We start from the raw sequence: 27,663 nt of genomic DNA, 5'->3' as shown, positions 1-27,663 counted from the left end.
GCTAACTATTTGGAGTAAATTAATTTGAATCCATATTCCAAAATATATTGCTCAAAAAGTTAAAATATGGAAAATTATATTAAATTTAATAAACTATCTTATTTTTTTAGGATGGTCTTTTTAAACTGAAAAGCAATGAAAGATGTCATAAAAGGTAGATTTCCCCATAATTTTAAAAAGTAGTAAAAAAAATATGAAATAATAAGGAATGATATCCTTAATGTGTTAAGAATTCATACACATCAGTAAAAAACCAAGGCCCTGCCTAAATAAGGCAAATGGATAAAATCATGACTTAGTTTTCAAAACAGGAAATACAAATTATTAGTAAATATGATAAAATATTTTACCTTCCTAATAATCTAAGTACGCCTCCAAAATACACATTTCTTAGATTTTTTCACTTTAGAAACATTTTTAAAAAGTGAACATACTCAATATTGACAAGCGGGGCAAGATGGCCATCCTCAAACACTGCTGGTGGGAGAAGTCGGCAGTGTTATCTGGATAACAACTTTGAAATGTGTGTGTCAGTGTCTTTGAAATCTTCATCATCATTGACTGCTGGGAATATATCCTAAAAACATACAAATAAAGTGGACAGATATCTGTGCACAAGGATGTTGAGTCAAATATTATTTTGTAATAGTGAAAATGGAAACAATCTAAATATACAGTATTGTACAGTGTAGTGGTTAAGTGAATCTTGATACTTTAAGAAATATGTGACCTTGAAAATGTTATGAAAGTTTCTATTGAGGAACAGAAATGCTTACAATATTATTTTAGGTGAAAAAGCAGGGTGAAAATATTCTGTATACAATATCATACTCCCTCTTTTTAAAAACAAAATCACAGGAAAAATCCAGGAAGAGCTACACTGAAATACTAATAGTGGTTGTCTCTGTGGTGGTATTGTGATGACCATCATTTTCTTCTTTCCTTTTCTGTATTTCTCAACTTTTCCAGAGTGGATATATATCCCGTTTATAATCAGAAACAGTTTTTAAAGTCAAAGGAAATCTGAATCCAAGTTTAAGTGACTTTCTGAAAGATTCTCCTCAGGTTTAATAGAAAAGCCCTTTTTAACCTACCTGGGACTAAGAAAGTATCCAAATATGGGATACAATCATCTCGGGATCCAAGCTACTACCCTAACCACCTCCTCTCCACTCTGATAAGTCTAACAATCCATCTAAATGTTAGTGTATTCTGAATTAAAATTACTTTCATTTGGTGGTCCTCTATTCCTACTTAAGAAAAAAGTATATTATTTTACATCCACCCATACATCATTGTATACTTTTAATATTTTATCCTGTCTTTTCCGTATTTCCTTTACAGCTCTTTGAAATATCTCCAAATTTTAAAAGTATTCTCATGCAAGTGTGTTTTATCCTTTCTTAAGTGATTTAGGGTTTGTATCATTTCTGTTGATATTTACTTGCATTGCATGGAGGATAGAGATCAGTGAGAACTTGAACTCTAGGTGATGCCTCAGAACTTATTTTTCTTTTGCAGGATTGGTCAGGTTGTTTGATTTGGTCTTGCTTATAAAACGATGGTCTTCTGTCCTTGCCTCTTGTTCCTGATCTTGAAAGAATTTAGTTATCTTTCAGGGGATCTGCACTTACTCATCCCACCAGGCATTTCAGGTGCCTACTCTTGTAGGCGGGTCCAGCCCCATCCTCCCTACTACTACAGGTTGCCTCTGGATCATTTTATGTGTTAAACTGTTTCTTCCTTTGGCAAAGCACAGTCTGTTTGGCGAACCACACTGTGAAGAAGAGCACTGCACCTTTGTATAGGAAGTTAAAAAAGAAGAGTGGATGTACTCCCCATCTGAGAGAACCTTGAATCATGGGGCCAGGAAAAAATGGCTTAAAAATTATTCAGTATAAGAAGGAAATAAATAACGATTATATAGAGAAAATAGCAGAGGGTTGTTTAAGCATTTAACTTGACCAAATATATCTGGGGTTAGTTAGAGAACATTATTAGTCACCTTGGTACAAACTACTGTACAAAAATTTAAAAAATTAGTAAAATAGTGATGCCAAATCGTCTCACTTTATTATGTTCCTTTTTTTCCTCCATCATATTATACATGCATTCTTCCTTTGTTTTGAATTGCTTTTCCCATCACAGAATTTCTTTTTCCCCACAATTTTAGGACCGGCCAGAGCAGAACTATATTTGTCCCAGTTTTCCCCCCCATGTCTAATAAAATATCCTAATTATGCTATATTTCACAGTATATTCATCAGTTACACTTTCACTGTTCCCGCAAAGCCAAGCAAATATATGGCTATTTGAAGACACTGTTTTAATTACTGGAAAATTAGCTGGTAAGTACACCACTTCTTACTTAGCTAGTAAGTAAAGAGACTATATTGTGACTGTATTGTATAACTGTACTTCTTCACCAGTGGATCAGTGTTGATTATAAGGTGGGAAAAATCTAAGTTGATCAGGGATGATTAGTACTGACTATAAGTTGATCTGAACTGATTCTTATTTCACTATCAAACTGTAGCGTGTGTGTGTGTGTGTGTGTGTGTGTGTGTGTAGTGGGAATCATTCTCTCTTTTACCATTTTAGCCACCCCCAGTAGAACATCTGACTTGCAGAAGTACTGGAAAGAGTCCCTGAACTGCCTTCCAAATCACATCTCTCACTGAGCTTTAGTGGTTGGTGAAATTGGGAAAAGGACTCAGATCTCTGGGGCTTTCTAGTTTGCAGGTCACCTTCATTCCTGCTTCTGACATTAATCTTGCTGCCTGTGTGGGAAGGGTCTCAGGCTGGGGGGTTAAGTATCTGCTTGGCAGACATGATTTGCCCCACTCACATATCCCAAGGGCAGGAATACGGGAAGCGTGATTTGGGGTCTGATTCAAGCTGTGTCCTCCAGCTCTGCTTTACCAACCACGAAGATGATAGTTTTATCCTTACCTCACCTCCTCACCCCCTTAACTAGTCCCAGCATTTTGTGACTCTTAACTGCATATTATGTAAAACCTCTATAAATGACAATAATTGGCTTTTTTGTTTCTTTTGGGAAATTAATGTTGAGAACTAAAGCATAATAAGAATGACTGGTAAAGGCAGAAAACCTCAAAGTCCAATACAAGAGTCATGGTAAAAAGAACTGTTTTTGAAGTTCTCTTCATCTTCAGAAGCTTATCTTATTTAGTCCTAATGTATTAAAAAAGAAAGCCTAACACTATCATTTGGAAAAAATTAACTAGGGCTTGATTAATCTTAGAGTAATTTACTGAGCAAGGCAGTAGAATCTCTTACTCTTGCACTGAGTTTGCCGGTGCATGGCAGAATGGGTGGATGTAGCGTTGCGTATGAAAGGTGGAAAGTAAATAGGAACTACATGTTTGCAGAGAGAGGCCACGTTGTACACTGCTGGGACCTTAGTGAAATCAGGTTCTCCACAGTCCTGCTTCATTTGTTTGTTTTGGTTTTATCTTGACACATCCTACTCCTTCCTGGATTCTTCAAACCCCATCACAAATTGTAATTTCTGCTGGGTTATATGAAAAGGGTCAGCGTGAGCATGTTCATGTACCACTCCTTTGCCACTGTACGAAGCAGTGGTGAGCTCTCGTCTGTCTGGGTGGCACTGCACATGCCACGTGCCCATCTCTGTGAGAACACTGTGAGCCCTCTGGAATTCCTTTTACTGCCTCATTTCCCTAAGAGCTGACCTATTGGTGAGGCCAACCAAGGAAGGATGGATGTTTCTGATGATATTAAATCTTTCCTTAGGAAAGTACACATGCTCACTTCTTAACTTCCAAAAAACGTTTATATTTTTCCTTCTAAGATTTTATCAGGAAGTTGTTCATTTTGTGTAGTGAAAAATGTGTTAGGCCTGTGTGTAAATATATTTGTAGTAAAAGGAGCAGCAAAAATTGGGAACTTCAGGAATGTGTAAAACCTTAGAGAAGTTCAGTTGGACATTTCCTTTAGTGTACATGTTTTCAGTTGTAAAGAAGTTTGGATTTTCATCATAATTAAGCCACACATTTTAAAAAAGTAAGTTGTAGATAGTACCTGTAAGGGATCAAAAGGTATTACATTGTTCCCTCAAAGCAATTTAACAAGGATAATATAGATGTGTTGTTTTTTTCCTTTATATCCCTTAACTGTTTATTTTCCAGGTACCATTTTTCTAGCTTCATACGTAAATGATAAATAAAACAACGTAAGATAATTCTCAGTCAGTGTATAGTTTATTTTTTATCGTCATGTAACTTTAAAAATGGATACTTTTTTCATCCTAAGAACTTAACTGATTGTTTCTGATAATTTTTAGTTTTAATGATATGAGTTGACCCTTGAATTGTTAAAGATCTGCTGAATACAGAAAAAAATCAATATTGTCCCTGGGTTCTCGATAAATTAGAGGATAGTCAATTCAAAGTTATTTACATGAGATAATATTTATAAATTGAATGCCTGGCATTTGAAAAACTTTTAATGCATGTTTAATTGCCTGATGCAGAAACCTACCCACTTAAGTATATGGCTTATCATCAAAGATACTTTCTGTTGCAAGTTGCTGAAAACCCAACCCGAAACTAGTTTAAGCCCAAAGGAAGCACTTATTTATTGCTCAAATGATTGATAAGTGTAGGAATGGGACCAACTTTAGACATGGCTTGATCAGGGCTTCAGTTGAAATAATTGAGAACTAGTTTTACTGTTTGTTTCTCAACTCTCCGGTCCTTAAATATTGTCTCATTTTCAAAGGAGCTCTCATTTTTGGTCACAAGATGGCTTTTGCAACTCCCAGACATATATCTGCTCACATAAAATCTAGTGGGGAATAGAAGGTCTTTTCCCCTAGAAGTCCAAGCAAAACTCACATTGCATCTCATTAACTGTGGTTGTCACAAGTCCCATAGTTCAACAAATCACTGTGGCCAACAGGATAATGAGATGCTTTTGATTGGTTTCAGCCCATTCTGGCATGCACCATTACCTCTACTCTTGTTACAGAAATGAAACCCCAAGTGAACCACATGGGTCAATGTGTGGTTCCCTAGAGTGAAACTCAAAGGGTGTGAAGAAATTCTGGGCAAGCAAATCAAGCACTCTCTAGGCTAAAGGTGCCTTGTATGATCTAAAGAAAGGGGCATTTCTTATTTATTCAGATCTGAATATAAAATAATAATTATAATTAGGAGATGTCAGTAATGTTTTAGAAATAACTGGTTCACTTAGAGTAAAATGTCCTGACCAATAGTGCTGTGCTTAATATGCATTTGTTTTGTCTATTTGCTAATGAGGTTTCCTTTTTCCAGATGCCAAATCTCAACCAAGTGTTCAGTTTTCAAAAGCCTTAATTAGACTACCCAACAGCCATCACATTAGCAACGTTACAGGCTACCTTACAGTCCTACAACAGTTTTTGAAAGTGGATAATTTTCTGTATACAACTGGAATTACTCTCAATAAGTCAGGTATTTTCTAATTTTTTATAATCTAATCTATTTATAAAAACAGTACATAAATCTCTCATCAAGTACTATTTATTTAGATGTCTGAAATTCATTTAAGCTTTGGAGGAGACATGTCACTTTTGAAACATAAATATAGTTATTAAAGTGTTTATAGGCAGTCCCTTTGATCCAATGAAAGATTATACCAGTCTTCTGCATACATTATTTCAAATTAATAGAGAGTTTAATTTACAGGATATTTTTATCCAAAGGAGGTAATCAAGGTATAGAAAATAGTAATGATTATTGTATAATTGTGCAAATTAAAAAATATTGAAAGTGGAAATTTGATTAAGAAGTTTACATATATATTATAATTTGACCTATTCATTCTTTTCAAATTGATCAGCAGTGTCAATAATTGTTAGATATAAAAAAGTTTATAGATTAGAGTAAGCAACTAGAAATTTTTTTCAAATATATTTGATATACTCTGAGTAAAACGGTAATACTGAAAAGTACTTTTTATATTCAGCAGCACTAGTACACTTACATAAGGCTGTCATGACCTACATTACAAAGATAATGGAATCTTACACTTTATTTAACAATTAACTTATGAATGACACCTGTAAAAACTGTATCTTCCCTCTGTACATCCACACTTGTTCTACCATTTCTACCAGTTGTTGCAATTAACAAACTCCACTGTTTTTATTTTATTATTATTATTTTTTCACTTTGAAAATACAGTGTATTTTGCTAAAACTTTACAAGGTTTGTTATTCTTTTAACATCTTTATTGGAGTATAATTGCTTCACAATGGTTTGCTAGTTTCTGCTGCACAACAAAGTGAATCAGCTATACATATACATATATCCCCATATCCCCTCCCTCTTGCGTCTCCCTCCCACCCTTCCTCTCCCACCACTCTAAGTGGACACAAAGCACTGAGCTGATCTCCCTGTGCTATGCGGCTGCTTCCCACTAGCTATCTCTTTTACCTTTGGTAGTGTATATATGTCCATGCCACTCTCTCACTTGGCCCTTCCCCCTCCCCATGTCCTCAGTCCATTCTCTACGTCTGTGTCTTTATTCCTGTCCTGCCCTTGGTTCTTCAAAACCTTTTTTTTTTTTTTTAGATTCCATACATATGTGTTAGCATACGATATTTGTTTTACTCTTTCTGACTTACTTCACACTGTATGACAGTCTCTAGGTCCATCCACCTCACTACAAATAACTCAATTTCATTTCTTTCTATGGCTGAGTAATATTCCATTGTATATGTGCACCACATCTTCTTTATCCATTCATCTGTCAGTGAACACTTAGGTTGCTTCCATGTCCTGGCTATTGTAAATAGTGCTGCAGTGAACATTGTGCTACATGACTCTTTTTGAATTATGGTTTTCTCAGGGTATATGCCCAGTAGTGGGATTGCTGGGTTGTATGGTAGTTCTATTTTAGTTTTTAAAGGAACCTCCATACTGTTCTCCACAGTGGCTGTATCAATTTACATTCCCACCAACAGTGCAAGAGGGTTACTTTTTCTCCACACCCTCTCCAGCATATATCATTTGTAGATTTTTTGATGATGGGCATTCTGACCGGTGTGAGCTGAAACTTTATTGTAGTTTTGATTTGCATCTCTCTCATGATTAGTGATATTGAGCATCCTGTCATGTGTTTGTTGGCAATCTGTATATCTTCTTTGGAGAAATGTTGATTTAGGTCTTCAGCCCATTTTTGGATTGGGTTGTTTGTTTTTTTGATATTGAGCTGCATGAGCTGCTTGTAAATTTTGGGGAATAATCCATTGTCAGTTACTTGATTTGCAAATATTTTCTCCCATTCTGAGGGTTGTCTTTTGGTCTTATTTATGCTTTCCTTTGCTGTGCAAAAGCTTTTAAGTTACATTAGGTCCCATTTATTTTTGTTTTTATTTCCATTTATCTAGGAGGTGGGTCAAAAAGGACCTTGCTGTGATTTATGTCATGGAGTGTTCTGCCTATGTTTTCCTCTTAAGAGTTTGATAGTGTCTGGCCTTACATTTAGGTCTTTAATCCATTTTGAGCTTATTTTTGTGTATGGTGTTAGGGAGTGTTCTAATTTCATTCTTATACATGTAGCTGTCCAGTTTTCCAAGCACCACTTATTGAAGAGGTTATCTATCTCCATTGTATATTCTTGCCTCCTTTATCAGAGATAAGGTGACCATATGTGCATGGCTTTATCTCTGGGCTTTCTATCCTGTTCCATTGATCTATCTTTCTGTTTCTGTGCCAGTACCATACTATCCTGATTACTGTAGCTTTGTAGTATAGTCTGAAGTCAGGGAGCCTGAATCCTCCAGCTCTGATACTCTTTCTCAGGATTGCTTTGGCTATCGGGGGTCTTTTGTGTTTCCATACAAATTGTGAAATTTTTTTTCTAGTTCTGTGAAAAATGCCATTGATAGTTTGATAGGGATTGCATTGAATCTGTAGATTGCTTTGGGTAGTAGAGTCATTTTCACAATGTTGACTCTTCCAATCCAAGAACATGGTATAACTCTCCATTTGTTGGTATCATCTTTAATTTCTTTCATCAGTGTCTTATAGTTTTCTTCATACAGGTCTTTTGTTTACTTAGGTAGGCTTATTCCTAGGTATTTTGTTGCAGTGGTAAGTGGGAGTGTTTCCTTAATTTTTCTTTTAGATTTTTCATCATTAGTGTATAGGAATGCAGGAGATTTCTGTGCATTAATTTTGTATCCTGCTACTTTACCAAATCATTGATTAGCTCTAATGGTTTTCTGGTAGCATCTTTGGGATTCTCTATGTATAGTATCATGTCATCTGCAAACAGTGACAGTTTTACTTCTTCCTTTCCGATTTGTATTCCTTTCATTTCTTTTTCTTCTCTGATTGCTGTGGCTTAAACTTCCAAAACTATGTTGAATAATAGTAGTGAGAGTGGGCAACCTTGTCTTGTTCCTGATCTTAGTGGAAATGGTTTCAGTTTTTCACCATTGAGAACGATGTTGGCTGTGGGTTTGTCATATATGGCTTTTATTATGTTGAGGTAAGTTCCCTCTATGCCTACTTTCTGGAGGGTTTTTATCATAAATGGGTGTTGAATTTTGTCGAAAGCTTTCTCTGCATCTATTGAGATGATCATATGGTTTTTCTCCTTCAGTTTGTTAATATGGTTTATCACATTGATTGATTTGCATATATTGAAGAATCCTTGCATTCCTGGGATAAACTCCACTTGATCATGGTGTATGATCCTTTTAATGTGCTGTTGTATTCTGTTTGCTAGTATTTTGTTGAGGATTTTTGCATCTATGTTTATCAGTGATATTGGCCTGTAGTTTTCTTTCTTTGTGATATCTTTGTCTGGTTTTGGTATCAGGGTGATGGTGGCCTCACAGAATGAGTTTGGGAGTGTTCCTCCCTCTGCTGTATTTTGGAAGAGTTTGAGAAGGACAGGTGTTAACTCTTCTATGATGTTTGATAGAATTCGCCTGTGAAGCCATCTGGTCCTGGGCTTTTGTTTGTTGGAAGATTTTTAATCACAGTTTCAATTTCAGTGCTTGTGATTGGTCTGTTTATATTTTCTATTTCTTCCTGATTCAGTCTCAAAAGGTTGTGCTTTTCTAAGAATTTGTCCATTTCTTCCAGTTTGTCCATTTTATTGGCATATAATTAGTTGCATGCATTAATCTCTCATGATCCTTTGTATTTCTGCAGTGTCAGTTGTTACTTCTCCTTTTCATTTCTAATTCTGTTGATTTGAGTCTTCTCCCTTTGTTTCTTGATGAGTCTGGCTAATGGTTTATCAATTTTGTTTATCTTCTCAAAGAACCAGCTTTTAGTTTTATTGATCTTTGCTATCGTTTCCTTCATTTCTTTTTCATTTATTTATGATATGATCTTTATGATTTTCTTCTGTTAACTTTGGGTTTTTTTTGTTCTTCTTTCTGTACTTGCTTTAGGTGTAAGGTTAGGTTGTTTATTCGAGATGTTTCTTGTTTCTTGAGATAGGATTGTATTGCTATAAACTTCCCTCTTAGACCTGCTTTTGCTTCATCCCATAGGTTTTCGGTCATCATGTTTTTATTGTCATTTGTTTCTAGGTATGTGTTGATTTCCTCTTTGATTTCTTCCGTGATCTCTTGGTTATTTAATAACGTATTGTTTAGGCTCCATGTGTTTATATTTCTTACAGATTTTTTTCCTGTAATTGATATCTAGTCTCATAGCATTGTGGTCAGAAAAGATACTTGATACAATTTCAATTTTCTTAAATTTACCAAGGCTTGATTTGTGACCCAAGATATGATCTACCCTGGAGAATGTCCCATGAGCACTTGAGAAGAAAGTGTATTCTGTTGTTTTTGGATGGAATGTCCTATAAATATCAATTAAGTCCATCTTGTTTAATATATCATTTAAAGCTAGTGTTTTCTTATTTATTTTAATTTGGATGATCTATCCATTGGTGAAAGTGGGGTGTTAAAGTCCCCTACTATGATTGTGTTACTGTCAATTTCCCCTTTCATGGCTGTTAGTATTTGCCTTATATATTGAGGTGCTCCTATGTTGGGTGCATAAATATTTACAATTGTTATATCTTCTTCCTGGATTGATCCCTTGATCATTATGCAGTGTCCTTCTTTGTCTCTTGTAATAGTCTTTGTTTTAAAGTCTATTTTGTCTGATATGAGAATTACAACTCCAGCTTTCTTTTGATTTCCATTTGCATGGAATATCTTTTTCCATCCCCTCACTTTCAGTCTGTATGTGTCCCTAGGTCTGAAATGGGTCTCTTATAGACAGCATACATACGGGTCTTGTTTTTGTATCCATTCAGCCAGTCTGTGTCTTTTGGTTGGAGCATTTAATCCATTTACATTTAAGGTAATTATTGATGTGTATGTTCCTATTACCATTTTAATTGTTTTAGGTTTGTTATTGTAGGTCTTTTCCTCTCTTGTGTTTCCTGCCTAGAGAAGTTCCTAGTTCCTAGCATTTGTTGTAAAGCTGTTTTGTTGGTGGTGAATTCTCTTAGGTTTTAATTTCTCCATCGCATCTGAATGAGATCCTTGTTGGGTAGAGTAATCTTGGTTGTAGGTTTTTCCCTTTCATCACTTTAAATATGTCCTGCCACTCCCTTCTGGCTTGCAGAGTTTCTGCTGAAAGCTCAGCTGTTAACCTATGGGGATTCCGTTGTGTGTTATTTATTGTTTTTCCCTTGCTGCATTTAATATTTTTTCTGTGTATTTAGTTTGATTAATATGTCTCTTGGCGCATTTCTCCTTGGATTTATCCTGTATGGGACTCTCTGTGCTTCCTGGACTTGATTATTTTCTTTCCTATATTATGGAAGTTTTCAACTATAATCTCTTCAAATATTTTCTCAGTCCCTTTCTTTTTCTCTTCTTCTGGGACCCCTATAATTCGAATGTTGGTGCATTTATTGTTGTCCCAGAGGTCTCTGAGACTGTCCTCAATTCTTTTCATTCTTTTTTCTTTATTCTTCTCTGTGGTAGTTATTTCTACTATTTTATCTTCCAAGTCACTTATCCATTCTTCTGCCTCAGTTATTCTGCTATTGATTCCTTCTAGAGAATTTTTAATTTCATTTATTGTGTTGTTCATCACTGTTTGTTTGCTCTTTAGTTCTTCTAGGTCCTTGTTAAACGTTTCTTGTATTTTCTCCATTCTACTTCCAAGATTTTGGATCATCTTTACTGTCATTACTCTGTATTCTTTTTCAGGTAGACTGCCTATTTCATCTTCATTTGTTTGGTCTGGTGGGTTTTTACCTTGCTCCTTCATCTGCTGTGTATTTCTCTGTCTTCTCCTCTTGCTTATCTTACTGTGTTTGGGGTCTCCTTTTCACAGGCTGCAGGTTTGTAGTTCCCATTGTTTTTGGTGTCTTCCCCCCGTGGGTAAGGTTGGTTCAGTGGGTTGTGTAGGCTTCCTGGTGGAGGGGACTGGTGCCTGTGTTCTGGTGGATGAGGCTGGATCTTGTCTTTCTGGTGGGCAAGACTGCGTCCGGTGGTGTGTTGTGGGGTGTCTGTGAACTTATTATGATTTTAGGCAGTGTCTCTGCTAATGGGTGGGGTTGTGTTTCTGTCTGGCTAGTTGTTTGGCATGGGGAGTTCAGCACTGGAGCTTGCTGGTCATTGAGTGGAGCTGGGTCTTAGCGTCAAGATGGAGATCTCTGGGAGAGCGCTTGCTGATTGATATTACATGAGGCTGGGCCAGGAGGTCTCTGCTGGACCAATGTCCTGAGCTTGGCTCTCCCACCTGAGAGGCTCAGGCCCGACACCCTGACAGATCACCAAGACCCTGTTAGCGACACAGCCAGGTACATGGGCAGTTTCTTGCCCTTTGGGAAGTTTGAGGTCTTCTGCCAGCATTCAGTAGGTGTTCTGTACGAGTTGTTACATACATGTAGATGTATTTTTGATGTATTTGTGGGGAGGAAGGTGATCTCCACATCTTAACTCCTCTGCCATCTTGAATGTCCCCTGGCAATTATTTTTTTTAACTTCTATTTATTCCACTGTTTTTAAAATCACTTCAGACAATATGTAATTTTTATGGTTTCCTTTGAGTCAAATTTTTGGTCCATATCGTTTGGGGAGTAGTCAGAAATTAGAGTAATAAGCATACAGATGTTATGGTTAGATAGGCTTTTTTTTTTCCTTTTTTTCCTAACTTGCTGTAGCTGATGCTGTTGATAACCCAGCCAGATGACCCTGTCTTCTGTTACAAGCCTATGTTTCCTACTGCACACATCTGTGACTCTGCCTAAGGGCATTCCCTGGTCCAGGATGCAGACTTGGCCCTCACAAGGGGCAAGCTCTCAACCAATGACAGATAAAGAGCACATAACGCATACACACCTGTTCATTAACACATCCTGTGTTGGCTTCCTTCTTCTGTGTTACTCCTCCATTCCCTCAGTGGTGGGTGCTTCCTCCATATTGTTATTTCAGGGTTTGCTTCTTAAGGAAGCCAATCTAAGATACCTGCCAAAGTTTTCCAGTTGTAAGTTACAGGATGCTTTCAAAATAAAAACATCACAAGAATGGTACCAATATATACACTATTGCAAATGAAGCTCATGGTGCATTGGAGGGTTTTTATGAACAACACTCATTAAATTCAGTGGGAAGGAGTCATAATGTGCTCTGCCCTTCAGCATTCCTTTACCACCTGCTTTTGAGATTATTCATTAAACATTTCAATTGTCCTGAGAATGCTGCTAACATTTTCAAAGTTCTAGAGCTGTGCTGCCAAATGGGAGTGTTCTGCTCTGCCCAGTCTGGTAGCTGCTGAGCCACATGTGGCTGTTGAGCTCTTGACACATAACCAGTGCACTGAGAAACTGTATTGCTCATTTCATTTAAATTTAAATTGCTGCATGCTGCTTCTGGCTACTCTACTGGATCGTACGGTTCTAGAGCTGTACGAGTATGAAAATTCTTTGTGAAAGTTTCCTCCTCATTGTTTTTCAGACTCTTTTTTCTTTCTTCTTTGAGTTGGCCTTATCCCAAACGGTGGGATGCTGATTTCATCAGTTTCCGCTGCATTCACTATGTGAAGCCACCGGCTGTATAAAACTGAGGGGTGGAGTTAAGAAAGCCAGCTGGCTTTATAAATAGTTTGATTAAAGAGATTATAATTACTTACAGATTACATAGTACTTTTTACAGTGCATTACTGACCAGTGCAACTAGTCTACAGAATATGTATGGCATTATTTTGCTTACCTTATGGTTAGAGTTTCAGGACGTTTGCAAAGGTTAATTCTCTTACATTTAACAGAAGATTTCCAATAAGCCAGTGGTTGCCCTGTCTGGTAACTGAAGACATATACCAGATTCGGTGGCAGCGATAATAAGGATTCCTTTCGATGGCCTCCAAGGCGCTATGCTATTTCCATCTCTCTCTGACCTCCAGGCTTCTTTCTTTCTTACACATGCCAAGATCACTTCCGATTTGGGAGCTTTGTGCTGGTTTCTTCTGCCTGGAAGGCTCTTCTCTGAGGTCTCTTCATGGATGGCACCTTCTCATTTGGCCACTGCTCAAATGTCTCCCCCTCAGAGAGGCAGCCTTCCTGTTGGTTTTGTAGGTTTTTAAAAACATTGAATTAGATTCCAGTGACCTTAAATCAGAGGACTCAGAGAGAATTTGATCTTTAGGCTCATACTGATTTGTCAATGTTACATAAGTATAGCATTTATTTATGATATATTATATACTTTAAAAATCCTTAAGTAGAATCCAGTATCTATTTGATATTAAAATGGATAACCCTCGGTGAAATAGAGGAACTAGATATTTTAGGCCCATATTAGTCTGTTGTTAATACACAACTACAGTTTGTGTTTTACATATGATTTTAATGAACTGTCTTCTGTTTTTAGGTTTTGAAGGCAATGAACTGACTCCTCTTGCTGCAATATGTGTGAAAATATATTCTGGAGGAAAAGAATTAAAGGTGGATGGCTCTATTCAGATTTCTCTCCCACTTCTACGTACAAATGGTATAACTGCAGGGGATCACATACCTGCCTGGACATTTGATATGAACACAGGTATGTGAGCTAGGTGAAAACGTTCTGAATATTTGAATATTTTAGAAATATGTTTCTATATTTTTATTTAATTTTTCATCTTTATTAAGGTATAATTGACAAATAAAATTTCTATATTTTATATACAGTATTAAATTTTAATATGTATTATTTAAAACATTAAAATATTTATATTTGAATGTTTTATCTTTAGTAGAGTACTAAATCAGTAATATTATAATTTTAAGCACTTTGTTAATGACGAAAAGTGACCCTACTTTGATTAAAACAATACAATTGTGGGAAAAGGATATCACTGTTACATTTTAAGATAGCATTATTTACTCATATTCCCATGTTTTTATATTTTGAGCAGAAATAAAATTTTTTAAATTATTTCTGCTCTAATGAGTTTATTTTTGTTTTGATAGGAAATATGAAATTATATATAAAAGCTTGGCTAAAGCAATTGATAAATATATGCTAATTTCATGAAAATAACACTGTTTTTTATATGTGTGTGTGTATATATGTATGTGTATTATATTTATAGAGGGAGAGAGAGTAGAGAGATTATTTTCCAAAAAAAAATCTTTCGTACCAATTTTGTTCCCTGAGTTTAGCCTCCTAAATAGCAGCTGGATGCACTTTTTTCCCTTTCTGCTTCTCTTGGTTTTCTTGTGTTTCCATGTAAATAAGGTGGGAATCTTTACCAAAAAACAAAAACAAGAAAAGATGATCAGTCCAAAACTGGGTCCAGGGGTAGAACTGTCTTGGGTTAAGTCATGTTACACAACCTAGACAGTTTTGCAGGACTTGATTTCTTTCTCATCTGTTTCCTGTGTTGATACCTTTCTGGAATAGGATTTCCCTTCTGAGTGTCAAGAAGGCTGTAGGTGCTCTCACTTTATACTACCCAGGTTAAAGTCCAACGAGGTTAAAGTCCAACAGAAAGAGAAATTCTTTTCCTAGTAGCTATTACCTAAGCCCTTGGATTCACTGCATTTGTAGAATGGGGTTTGCATGCCCATCTTGGAACCAATCTTTGTGGTCTGCAAATAGATTGCACAAATTTATTTAGGCTTAAGTCATGTGTTGGAACTGGGATTGGAGCCCTAAAGTAGTCATGTGGACTGAGAATAGGGAGCAGTAGATCCTCAAAGGAGATTTGGAATGAGGTTTCACTGTAACTGGAAGGGTAGGTAGTGAGGCACAAACACACACATGTTCACTATAGAAGATAAAAACATGGATATATTATTGTTTAAGAAAAACTGGAAACTATATAAGTAACAATGGTAGTTGGAAGGGACAAACTCTTCTTCTAAAACTTCACTTCTGGTCACCAAATGTGAGGGTGTTTTTTCTGTACCAAGCAGGACTCTTAACACGAGCTAATAAGTGTCCTAAAATTTCATTCAATTTAGACACTCTCTACCTGGAGTTAGTGTCAGATCCTACAGGTTAAGGGCTCAGTCCTGCAGCCCCCAACTCAAGAGGCCAGTTGCAAGTCCAGCTTGTCACCCATGCTTCTGCCCAGCTGGCTATAAATTGGAGGTTCCCATGACCCTCTCCTCGAGTTTGATAACTTGCTAGAACAGCTCACAGGAAGACAGTTTACTAACTAGATTATCAGTTTGTTATAGAAGGGTACGACTTGGTAATAGCCAGATGGAGGAGATGCACAGGGCAAGGTATGGGAGAAAGGGCCTGGAGCTTCAGTGCTCTCTCCTCTGGGTGCTCCACCCTCCCAGCACCTCCACGTGTTCACCAACTCTGCTCTCTAAACCCTGGAGTTCAGGGATTTTTATGGAGGCCTTATTATATAAGCATGCTTGATTAAATCGTTGAACACTGGTGATTGAGTTCAAACTCCAGCCCCTCTTCCTCCTCTACAGGGGTGCGTAGGGGTGGGGATGAAAGGTCCAACTCTGATCACGTGGTTGGCTCCTCTGGCAACCAGCCTCCTATCCACAGGGACTTTCCAAAATTCACCTCATTAACATAAACTCAGGTGTCATTGAAAGCAGCTTGTTATGAACAACAAAAGACACTCTCCACCTTTTTGGACCTTATCACATAGGAAATTCCGAGGTTTTAGGAGCTGTGTGCCAGGACTGGGGATTAAGACCACATATATATTTCTTATTATAAATCACAATGTCACAGAGGTATACTACTGTTAAACATTGGATTAAGAGCTCTAAGACCTGGATTCTGGTCCGTTTACCAGCAGTGTGATTTTGAACAAATCATTTAATTTATTCCGGCCTCAATTTCCTAATTTGTTGAATGAGAGAATCGTTTTAAGACACTTTAAAGAAGAATATCTTCTTTGAGTTCTGCTTTCTGATTGTTTCTCCTGAAAAAGGCTTTTGTCTCTAATGTACCTTCCAGTGGCAAAATTTTTGAATTAATTTGTCACATACGTAATGCTTAGTTTTAACGTGACTATTTAAAAAGCAGTAGGTTGACTTATTCTGATAATTCCAAGTTTGTCTACCTTATTAAAAACACTGTTTTACATGTTATAGATATACATCATTACAAGGAACCAATAAACCAAATACAACTATACACCAAACTTATAAATAGCTTTGTTATGCTGGACTTCATAAAAGATACTGGCTTTACTGAATGCTTTTTTCTGTGGATAACATTTAATTGAATCCGAATAGCATTTTTTAAAAAGTTTTTAAAAAGTGAGCTCTAAAAGAGCCAAGCCAGCAGTACTAGAACAAAACAGTATTTAATAAATAATAAGGCCATAAAACATAGACTATAAGTGTTTAATCAGAATCCCAGAATAGGTAACAACCACCTGTTGATAAATTTGGATTTAATTACTCACATTCTTATTAAGACATATCTCAATATGCACAATGTAGACATTATTTGGAGTCATGATTTCCCTAAATAGATCTATATCCTTAGTTTATTAGTATTGATTTTATTTCCTTTAGTCTTAACAAATCAGATTATTCTATTTAATATAATATGTACTGTATTATGATGTAATATATATATATTATCCCATGATAATATACTGCCACAGTTTTCATAATCTTTGAAAAAGTCCTGCAAAGTATTCTATACATGACTATCAGCAAACTCCTATCAGCATTAAAGATATATAAACTAATTGATTAGTATTTTTTACTTGCCTTCCTTTGTAGGTGCTTGGGTAAATCATGGCCGGGGAATGGTCAAGGAATATAACAATCATTTAATTTGGACATACGAGGCACCTCATTTGGGCTACTGGATAGCAGCTCCACTTCCAGGAGCTAGAGGTATGGTAAAAATGAAACAAAGAGTAAATTTTAAAAAGTCCAAATAGTCATGCTGAAATTGATATTAGGAGATTCCTATTTTATTCTGAGCATTGCCACTTACTGTATGACACTGGAAAAAGCTTTTAGTCTCTTGATCTCAGCTTTATTTTATTTTTTCCATGTGTATCAGGAAAGATTAAATTCCATGAACTCGTAGGTCCTTTGTAGCTGTAATATCTGATGAATCTGAAGTATGAAGTGTATTCAAATCAAGAATTTCCTTAGTTTACTTTTTATGAATAAATTCTACCCAGATCAGTTAGAGTTTTTGGTTGCAAAAAACAGGAATAGATTTTAGATAATTAAAAAAATGTGTTAGGATATAGGGAGTTTGCAGAATCCTAGGGAAAGCTGAAGAAGCAGATTATAAAAGGCAGGAATCCTAGAGGGCCCAGTTAGCAGACCTACTTGACTGTCTTTGGAAGACTGCTGCTTCATAACAGCTGATACTAACCCTTTGCAGTCCTTTCCTCATACTGTTCCTGATCTTTCTAGAGATGTGGAATTTAGATGGGCCCAGACTTAGGTCGTGAGCATTCTCCTTGGTGGGGCTGCGGTGGGGAGGAGGAGGGGCTGTTGAATAATAGTGTCCCCAGACTGTTTCCGAGATAAGACAAGTGATAGCTCAAATGGAGAGTGGCCTGACATATGCACAGAAGGTGGACAAAGACCAAGAGCTATCTGCTAGGAATGGCCTATTCATATTCTAGGAGAAATAAGTATTTCATTTTTCCTAGATTTAACATGGTATCAAATTATCTATTTACTTTGTACTTAAACACAACTCAAGATGTAGGATTTCTATCTCAAAATACTCAAACATTGCATGTTTCATCCATTAATTCATCTTAAAAAAAGAAATACTCTAACCTACTGTAGTGTAGACTGGTTGCATGTTTCATCCATTAATTCATCTTAAAAGAAATACTCTAACCTACTGTAGTGTAGACTGGTTGCATGTTTCATCCATTAATTCATCTTAAAAGAAATACTCTAACCTACTGTAGTGTAGACTGGTTGCATCATGGACCTGCTACCACTTTCTAGGGCATCTGGGTGTTCACTGGTATAATTCTTGGCTTTCCCTGCTGCCAGCTCTGCTAAGTCAACTTTCCAGCAGTCAGCATCTTGTTGCTCTTGTCTCTTATCTCAGTCTGCCTTAACCTATGGGTTTTTGTCTATTTATAAAAACAAATATACATATAGCTGATTCACTTTGTTATACAGCAGAAACTAACACAGCATTGTAAAGCAAGTGTACTCCAATCAAGATGAAAAAAAATAATATAAAAAAAGAAAAACAAAGCTTTCAGTGTCATTTTAGTAAAGTTTAGGGAAAGTGTGAAAGGCAAATGCATATGTCATTCCTTCATCTTTAATCATGTGTCAGAGAAAATTCTTTTGGTTTATCTAGTGTCTTGGTTCCCAGCTGAAAGGCAGCTGCAACCTGGCTATTTCATGCTGTTCAGGAATAGTCCCAGTGCACACCGTGATCCAGGATGTGGATGATATTTTACATACATTTCTCTGTAGCAATTTATCTGCTAACTTTGTTAGCAATTTATCTGCTAACTTTGTTAGGCTTTGATTTTTTTCTGCAATTTTAAAAATAGTTTGATATTTTCATTTTACATTTGACAACCTTTGAATTTTAAACCATGCAAGGTAACAAGACTTTTTTTCATTGAAGCTAAAATTTAGTATTTCAATAGAAGAAATATGAGCTATTAATATTAACCATTACGATCAAGAGGATGTTCTGTTTTTGTTTGAACTTAGTGCTTATGAGATTTATTCAGAAACCAGAGGGTGATTACTTTTGTTTTTCATGGTGCAAGATATCATGCAGTCTTGCCAGCTCTCTGACCATATCCCATTCTAGATTTGCAACTATAAAATGATGAAAAGATGAAAAAGAACAATATTTAATACTTCAGCTAAATCCAAGTTCTTTCATTTCTAACAAAAATGACCTAAGGGGCACTTGAGTTTTATAGAGAAGTGTGCTTTCCACTGAAAATATACCTGAAGCAACCAATCTATACAAGATGACTATGAATTATAAAAGCTGAAATAATTTTCTAAAATAGGTGGAAGTTTTGTTTTAGCTTATATGTCAAGAACGATTTTGTGTGAATCAAGAGTACTAACATAGAAGTGTGGGATTCCCGTTCAGTTTGAATTAGATACCTTCTAGTGATGGTGTTGAAAAATCCATACGAGAAATATGGATAACTTGATAACTTGACTGTAGTTCTGGCTTTGACAGTAATTAACAGGGTAAGCTTGAAATAGGTACTTACCCATCTATTAGTTTTCTTTTTTCTAAATTGCGGAAGTTGGATATGAGGATCACTAATGTCCCTAAACATTTTAGGATGCGAGTGTTACAGTAAACTCAAAATTGGTCCTATCATGGGCCAGTTAGTGTCTGGTGTGCTAGAGCTACTTTAGTTATAATTTGGTTAATAATATACTAAATCTGTTTTTAAAGTAAATCTTAATATTTTTTCAAGGAATTCTAGAAATCTGTTTAAGTGCAAGAAATTAAAATCAGTTGGTTTTTCACAGATTGCTACAGGTAAGTAGGTGGCTGAGTATAGAATTTATTAAACAAGTACCATTACTTTTTTTAAATATGCATTTTCAGGTATATTTGAATGAAAATATATTATAATTTTCTACCTTTCTAACCCCTTTTGGGCATGCGCATATACACCCAGTGCGCCCACACACACATGCAGATGTATGCTTTTTTGCTATTGTCATACCTATAAGATTTGGGACAGATGCAACAATGTCAGCCTCTTAATTCCAAAAGTGAGTTCTGTTGGAATTCTGTGGAGTGAAAATTGTTAGCATTACTCTATTGTGGAAATATATATTCAATATTCTTTTGGAGAAGAAGTTGAATTTCACCCAGTTAATAGCCGAACTTTACTCTGTTGCAGCTCTGGATCCTGAATAAGAATCTGTAGGTAGAATTGTTACTCTTATCTCTTTTCTGTTTGAAGAAATTTCATATTGTGCGATGCTGTGCTTGGTTGCCTATTCAATCTGATAAACATTTTATTATCAATTACCACATAGGAAAGCATGGTCAATACTGAAGTGCCTGTTCTATAACCTTGATGTTTCATTTAACAACAGTGGTATAATATAGCTAACACTGAGTGCTTATCATGTGCTAAGCGCTGTTGTAAATATTTATACGTATTGACCCATTTAATCTTTGTAACAACCCACATGGGTGAGGTATGACAGTTATGGACTGAGACACAAGTAAATGAAGCCTGCCCAATACCTCACAGGAAGAAAGGTGAGGCCAGGATTCCAGTTCAGGCATTCTGGCTCTAAAGTCTGAATGCATAACCACAACACTGCTTCTCCAAATCCTTTAATATTACTATTACTTTAATCAACTTAGATGATGCAAAAGTTAAAGGATCTAAAGGCCTCGTGATCCTTAGTCTTTCCAATGTCCTTGGTGAAGCTGAAAGCTTCATGCTGGACATCTTCTCATGGTCAAGATGACCAGAAAATCGGATGTCTCATCACCTTGAATACATATTAAAATCCAGTTGACACTGATCAGTAGAGTTGTTGTTACATACATTTTTGAGCAAAATTAGGTCGTAGTGACGTTGAAACATTACCTCAAGATAGATAAGTTGCATTTATTTTCATGCAGAATATTCATAGCCTGCACTGATCATCCCAGTGCTTAGTCTGCTTTTACTGCAGTTAAGCTAATTACAACAGCACTGTATACATGTGCTCATTGTATATATGTGCTCATGAAGAAGAATAATGGCTCACCTGTGCCGCTGCTGGGCTTAGCTTGCTGGGATCATAGCGTCATCTTGTTCTGGAGTCCAGCCTGCAATTAAAAGTTGCAACTTTTAATTCTTCAGGTCCCCCAGTTTTTGCATTCTCTTTGGTCCTTTTCATCCCTGCTTACTTTGGCAAATTCTTTTTGAATTTACCTTTAAAATTTCTTTTTCAATCAAATGCAGCTAATCATAGTCAACACTCACTACATTCTATCTCAAAACCTCTTTGCACAAAGCTGTCGTTAGAAATATTTTCTCCCAGTTTATGCCAGCAAATATTTTGCTACCACATGGCTTGGGCCACCATTTTTATTGCCTCCTGCAACAGTTTCCTCACTGCCTGGCTTGGAAGCCAGTGTCACACATTTTAGGTTTTGTCATAGCAGCAGTTCAGCATCTCGCTGCCACTTTCTGCAATACTCAGCCATCAGTAACAAACAAACCTGTTATCTCAGCAGCTAACGATAGCAAACACTTCTTTGTTGCTTTCACTTCATGACTGTTGGGCTTGGCTTGGTTCAGCTCAACATTTTTTCTCGTTCCAGAACCTAGGTTGAAGGAATAGCAAAACTTTGGGATATACTATTCACATAGTAGAGGGCCTTAGCAAGAGGACAGGCCATTCAGGCGGCCTCATTTAAGATGCTCACGTTTCACTGGGCAGAGCAAGTCAATTGATTAAGCCCAAAGTGGGTAGGGAAAGTAATGTCCACCCACAGGGAAGCCTGCCATGGGAGGGGAGCAAATAAATACAACTGTGTATACACATATTTAGTCTGCCTTGCCCAAGATAGGACATTGAAAATTTGACCTAAAATAATATATTTTCTCTTTATTTGTTTATTTTGAACCATTTAGGGTCAGGTATAAATGGAGATTCAAAGGACATAACTGCCTACCACACAGTGTTTCTTTCAGCCATATTAGGAGGAACAATAGTCATTGTCATTGGATTTTTTGCTGTACTTCTTTGTTATTGCAGGTAAGAACAATATTAATGTGTATGAACACAGAGACTATCAGGTTATAGTATCATGTCAGTTCTGTGTATTACAATGTTAGTAGAAATCAATGGTTTGATCTTTAAAATATGTAGATTAAAATAAAAATGGATATATTCTTAGAGTAGCATTGCATATATTAATAAACATATTATGAGATGATTTTTTAAAATGAAACCTTCTAGATAAGTTTTAAACATTTTTTTGCCTTCTCTTCTACTCTAGGGATAAGTGTGGTACTCCACAGAAAAGAGAAAGAAATATCACTAAACTTGAGGTCCTCAAGAGAGACCAGACAACTTCAACAACTCACATAAATCACATCAGTTCAGTCAAAGTTGCATTAAAAACCGAGGACAAGTCACAGTTATTCAGTGCCAAAAGCTCCTCGTACAACCCTCAGAAAAAGGAACCATCAAAGGTAGAAGCAGAAGAAAGAGTTTCCATGGTAAAAACTCGGGACAGTTTAAAAATCTACAATGAAGATGTTTCATTTCTGTCAGTCAATCAAAATAATTACTCAAGAAACCCAGCTCAGTCTTTGGAGCCCAATGTAGGGTCCAAACAACCTAAACATATTAACAACAATATATCTTCATCTCTAGGTGATGCTCAAGAGGAAAAGAGGTATCTCACAGGTAGTGAAGATGTGTATGGGCATTCTCACATTCCAGAACAGCTTATGCATATCTACAGCCAGCCCATTGCCATCCTTCAGACATCTGACCTCTTCTCCACTCCAGAGCAGTTACATACTGCTAAGTCAGCTACTTTGCCAAGAAAGGGACAGTTAGTCTATGGCCAATTGATGGAACCAGTAAATAGAGAGAACTTTACACAGACATTGCCCAAAATGCCAATGCATTCTCATGTACAGCCTCCAGATGCCAGGGAAGAGAATATCCCACTCGAAGGTCAACAGAGCTTGCCATCCCAAACTTCAGATTGGAGCCGGTATTCAAACAGCCTACTAGAATCTGTTTCTGTTCCTGGAACACTAAATGAAGCTGTTGTAATGACTCCCTTTTCATCAGAGCTTCAAGGAATTTCAGAACAGACCCTCCTAGAACTGTCCAAAGGAAAGCCCTCCCCCCATCCCAGAGCCTGGTTTGTGTCTCTTGATGGAAAGCCAGTCGCACAAGTGAGGCACTCCTTCATAGACCTGAAAAAGGGCAAGAGAGCCCAGAGCAACGACACGAGTCTGGACTCTGGGGTAGACATGAATGAGCACCACTCAAGTAGAAAACTGGAGAGGGAAAAAACGTTCATCAAAAGTATGCATCAGCCTAAGATCCTTTACTTAGAAGATTTAGACCTGAGCAGTAGTGAGAGTGGAACCACTGTCTGCTCCCCTGAGGACCCAGCTTTAAGGCACTTCCTAGATGGAGGGAGTGGAGCTATCATGGAGCACCCTGGGGAAGAGTCCCCAGGAAGAAAAAGCACCGTTGAAGATTTTGAAGCCAATATATCCCCCACTAAAAAAAGGGGAAGACCACCACTCGTCAAAAAAGATAGCAAGACTAATATCTGGAAGAAGCGAGAGGAACGCCCACTGATTCCCATCAATTAACACCAAGAGTGGTCGTGTCTCTGCTGTCTCGTGCTGTTTAGTCTTGCTTGTTGTTGTAAACTGCCGTATGAACTTCTGCAGAAGTTGAGACTGAGCAATCTCATGGTCCCTGGACATGTCTCAAGCAGAGTAAATAGTAAAATGGTAATTCAGTAGTGAGAGAAAGAAAGATACCAAGGAATGCTTTTTCTGGCCTATTCTTTTCATTTATTTTTGGGTGATGAATTTGAAGTATCCAAGAGTTCAAAATGTAAAATAGCTTCAAGATGTTAGTTATCCAGAAATGTTGCTCAGTCCGCAAGTTGAGTCCTGACTCTGAAGAATAACAGTGAAAAGTGTACTACTAAAAAATGTTGCTTCTGCTTTGATGACTACCCCTGTGAAATGTTCAGAAATGAAACTGTATTCTTCAGGTATCATATTCTTGTGAAATGTTACTATCATGTTTTCCACTGCCTATACTTGAAAACAACTTGATAAATATTCTGGATTGCTGTTATTCTAGAGTTCAAAGGCCAAACCTCATTTTCTTTCTTTTTTAAACAGCATGTGTATTGTTATCAACCCAAAAGTAAATTCCATACTCACATAAGATGGGCAAGAAGCTACTTGGTTGTTAGAGAGGGAAATGCCAGCTCTTTGGTTGTTTTTGGATACAGCGTCACAGAATAAAAAGGTGTTAGTTTATTCAGAAATCTGAGAAATGAATGCCCTGATACTGAATTTTTATTTAAAAATGTCTTACCCCCTTCCCCATCACCAAAAGTGAAGTGAGCTTAGCTGTCAAGGAAAACTTTTTACCAATCTAAAAAAAAAAGAAACCCAAACATTCCTCCCCCTCCCCAGTTTTTAGTTTGACTCACTGATACATGTAGGCTAAAATCAGTTTTAAGGTATTTCTTCTATTTAAAAAAATTTAGTCACTTAAACACTATTAAACTTGATTTAAAAAAATCAATGAATTGAAAGTTTCTTATGAACACTCAAAATTAAAATATGTGGAGCTAAAGGAAGTAAATATTTCAATATTTTCTGAAATGTCAAGCAGAAAAAAAAAATGCCATTTCCCTGAGACTCAAAAATACCTTCATGATACTAGGTGTAGATCCAGATCTTTTTTTTCAGTTGACATTCATAAAAAATGTTTGGGAAAAACAGTTTCAATTTCATGGGAAAAGTAAAAGATTTTTCTTAAATCACTTAAATGCTTTAAGTTATATAACATTTTTTCCAAGTTTGGAAGTCATATATTCATATTCTTGTCATCATAGCAAAGAATTCAGTGTGAACACATTCAACAGCTGTTTTTAATTATGTGTTTTCTACTCCAAATTATCATTCATATGTCCTAAAAATGAAGCTCTTTGTTAATTAAAATCAGCTCATTCCATTTTTTCTTAATTTCCATAAAGACAGATGTCTGAAGCAGCTTCCCCTTTCCCCTGGGGAAAAAATGAAACTAAATTGCTTTATTTCTCATGCCCTACTAATTAACTTGGAAGCAACATAGAGACCCAAGGCACATAAACAAGTTGAAAGAACTAAAATTAGCCACATTAGCTTGAGTCAAATTATATAGATATACAACAAAAGGCAACAGCTTTTTCCCCAAGACAGTAGACTTCAGCCAGTTTTTTCCTGCAACCACTTCTGAAGCATCTAACATGTCAGATGACACTCCTACCTTTCTGTATTAACCCGAAGAATTTAAGACCTAGGCAAAAGTTTGCTATATTCTACCCCAATCCATGAAAGAGATAAATGTTTTGGATAATACCTAGATTTACTTTTTTTGGGGGCGGGGGGGGAGTGATAAGGTCCAAAATTAGAAGCGGCTTTTTATTGGTTTACACAGAAAGATGTAGTAAAAGCGGCATAAATGAAAACGATTTGGAAAAGGTTAAGGAGTTAGTGCTCTGCTGAAGTGCCTTTGATATAGATTTGCTTTATTAGAAGGATATGATAACATCTTTCTTAAATGTGCATTTTCTTTCTGTTAGCCAAATTAAACAGATGTGCCGTTTTATTAATTAAAAATATAGACCTCGTGTTTCACGTTGGAACAATGAATTTTGCATGCAAGTGACATCTCTTTGTGTGTTTAATTATTGTTTGAATCCAGTTTATATTGATACATTGTTTATGTTGGAATGAAGTTAGAAACTATATAGTAATATACCGCACTTCAATATTTTAAGTGTATATTTTCCCCACCCTTAAAAATGTCTAATCTCTTATCTTGGTAATGGAATACACACATTGATATAAGGGTATACCATTCAGGTATGCCACTTACTCACTCTTGTATAAAGGAAATGAGAAGATGTATCCCCAAGGGCTTTTCTAGAAATACGATTTTTGGTTTCAGAATAAAGTCTTATTTTTTTATACACCGCACATTCTGTTCTCAATTGGGAAGTATAGGCAATTTATCTTTTCTAATGATCCAAACAAAATGTGTCACTTCTCATTTGTGAGTAGTTCACAAATTTCCTGTTAAAAAGCTGAAGCCATCTACTTTTTCTTAACCCAAGTGATAATAAACCTGCAATATTCACAACTTTCTTAAAATTTTTAAATTGAAAACTAAGTTTTTTGCAAATGAAAACCTTGAGAATTTTGGTCACAAATTGTTAACATCTGTGGATCCTTTATATATACTTTGGATATATCTTAAAGGCAAAATTATCCCTTAATTAACTGATGGGTTCGTTTACTAAAGCACCAGCTATATGTATTTTTGAATACATATTATCTTGAATTTATAAAATCCATTTTTATGACATTTATGCAGTTGTATAGGGATTATGCCCTTTTATAATACACAGTATACCACGAAGGTCACCAGTATTGAGGAATAAAAGCACTTCTTTGCTTTGGCAGTCATTTTCAGATCACTTTCTATGTGTTTGAATCCTCTGGTATCAATACATAGTATAGAGTTTTAGGGGTCTGTGGGTCAAATTTTGTCCCTCAAAACTTCCCAGGAAGGTGAAGCTCCAAGTTACATATTCATTTGTAGGGAATGAAGTACTCATTTCTCCATGTACTAGAGTTGTAAAGAATTTGACTATGTTAATTTCCATCTCAGACCTAGAGTTGACATTTTGCTCTCTTGTTTCCAAGTGTTTCTATCTTTTGTATTCTTTCATCAGAGGAATCTCACATTTCAGTGTACTTAGTGCCATTACTAGGATATTTACTGCTGAAAACTGTTAACAATCTGAAGATTTGAAAAATGTTAAACATAGTTCAGTAAAGATAATAAAATAAATCTAAAAATGTACTTGATGCATTGTTTTATTTTGGGTAAACTATGAAACATTCCTCCCTAAACTGTTGTTTAATATAGTGGATATTCAATTATTTTTTCTTTATTACACTCCCTACAGTAAAATAAACATATTTGAATACCCTTTGTTTATATAATGAACTTGATTTCTCTTTGTATTTCACGTTCTCCAAGGTTCACATTTTTACTACTAAAGCTGAGTATAGACATTATTTTTCCATTCAATGAGAATACTTTTCAAGATAATCTGATAGATATTTAGGTAGTTGCAGTTTTATATTCTAAAGGAGAAATGATATAATACACCCTCCCACAGCCCCTGCAAAAAAATTTCTTTTGACTTTAAACCAAAGACTAAATGATGACACAAAGGCTGTTTACACTTAGAGAGCTGGATCTCCTTCAAGACCCCTTCTGCTCAGTTAATTGAACAATGCCCAAGTTCATGCAGTCTGTATTTTGGGGCTTTAGAATATCTTTTAGAATGATTATCCTGACTTCATGTTTTTAGACATTTTGTACAACTTAAATAAATATGGTACTAGAAATACCTGTGGGACCTTGAAGATGGCGGAAGAGTAAGACGCGGAGATC

At 36.2% G+C, this 27,663-nt stretch overlaps 1 protein-coding gene across 1 annotated transcript in view; it reads left to right on the top strand.

Annotated features, from left to right (window-relative positions):
* Positions 1–27,063, top strand: part of FAM171B (family with sequence similarity 171 member B) — a 65,827-nt gene extending 38,764 nt beyond the window's left edge. The window contains exons 3-8 of the mRNA XM_024750650.1: positions 2,256–2,348; positions 5,319–5,477; positions 13,889–14,059; positions 17,215–17,331; positions 22,065–22,188; positions 22,433–27,063. Of these exons, the coding sequence (XP_024606418.1) occupies positions 2,256–2,348; positions 5,319–5,477; positions 13,889–14,059; positions 17,215–17,331; positions 22,065–22,188; positions 22,433–23,777 (2,009 nt within the window). The 3' untranslated portion in view covers positions 23,778–27,063. The remainder of the gene's footprint in view (positions 1–2,255; positions 2,349–5,318; positions 5,478–13,888; positions 14,060–17,214; positions 17,332–22,064; positions 22,189–22,432) is intronic.
* Positions 27,064–27,663: the final 600 nt, after the last annotated feature.

Source organism: Neophocaena asiaeorientalis, unplaced genomic scaffold (assembly GCF_003031525.2).
Source record: "Neophocaena asiaeorientalis asiaeorientalis breed wild unplaced genomic scaffold, Neophocaena_asiaeorientalis_V1.1 scaffold172, whole genome shotgun sequence".
NCBI classification, from domain to species: Eukaryota; Metazoa; Chordata; class Mammalia; order Artiodactyla; family Phocoenidae; genus Neophocaena; species Neophocaena asiaeorientalis.
This window is presented reverse-complemented; position numbering and strand designations above follow the sequence as displayed.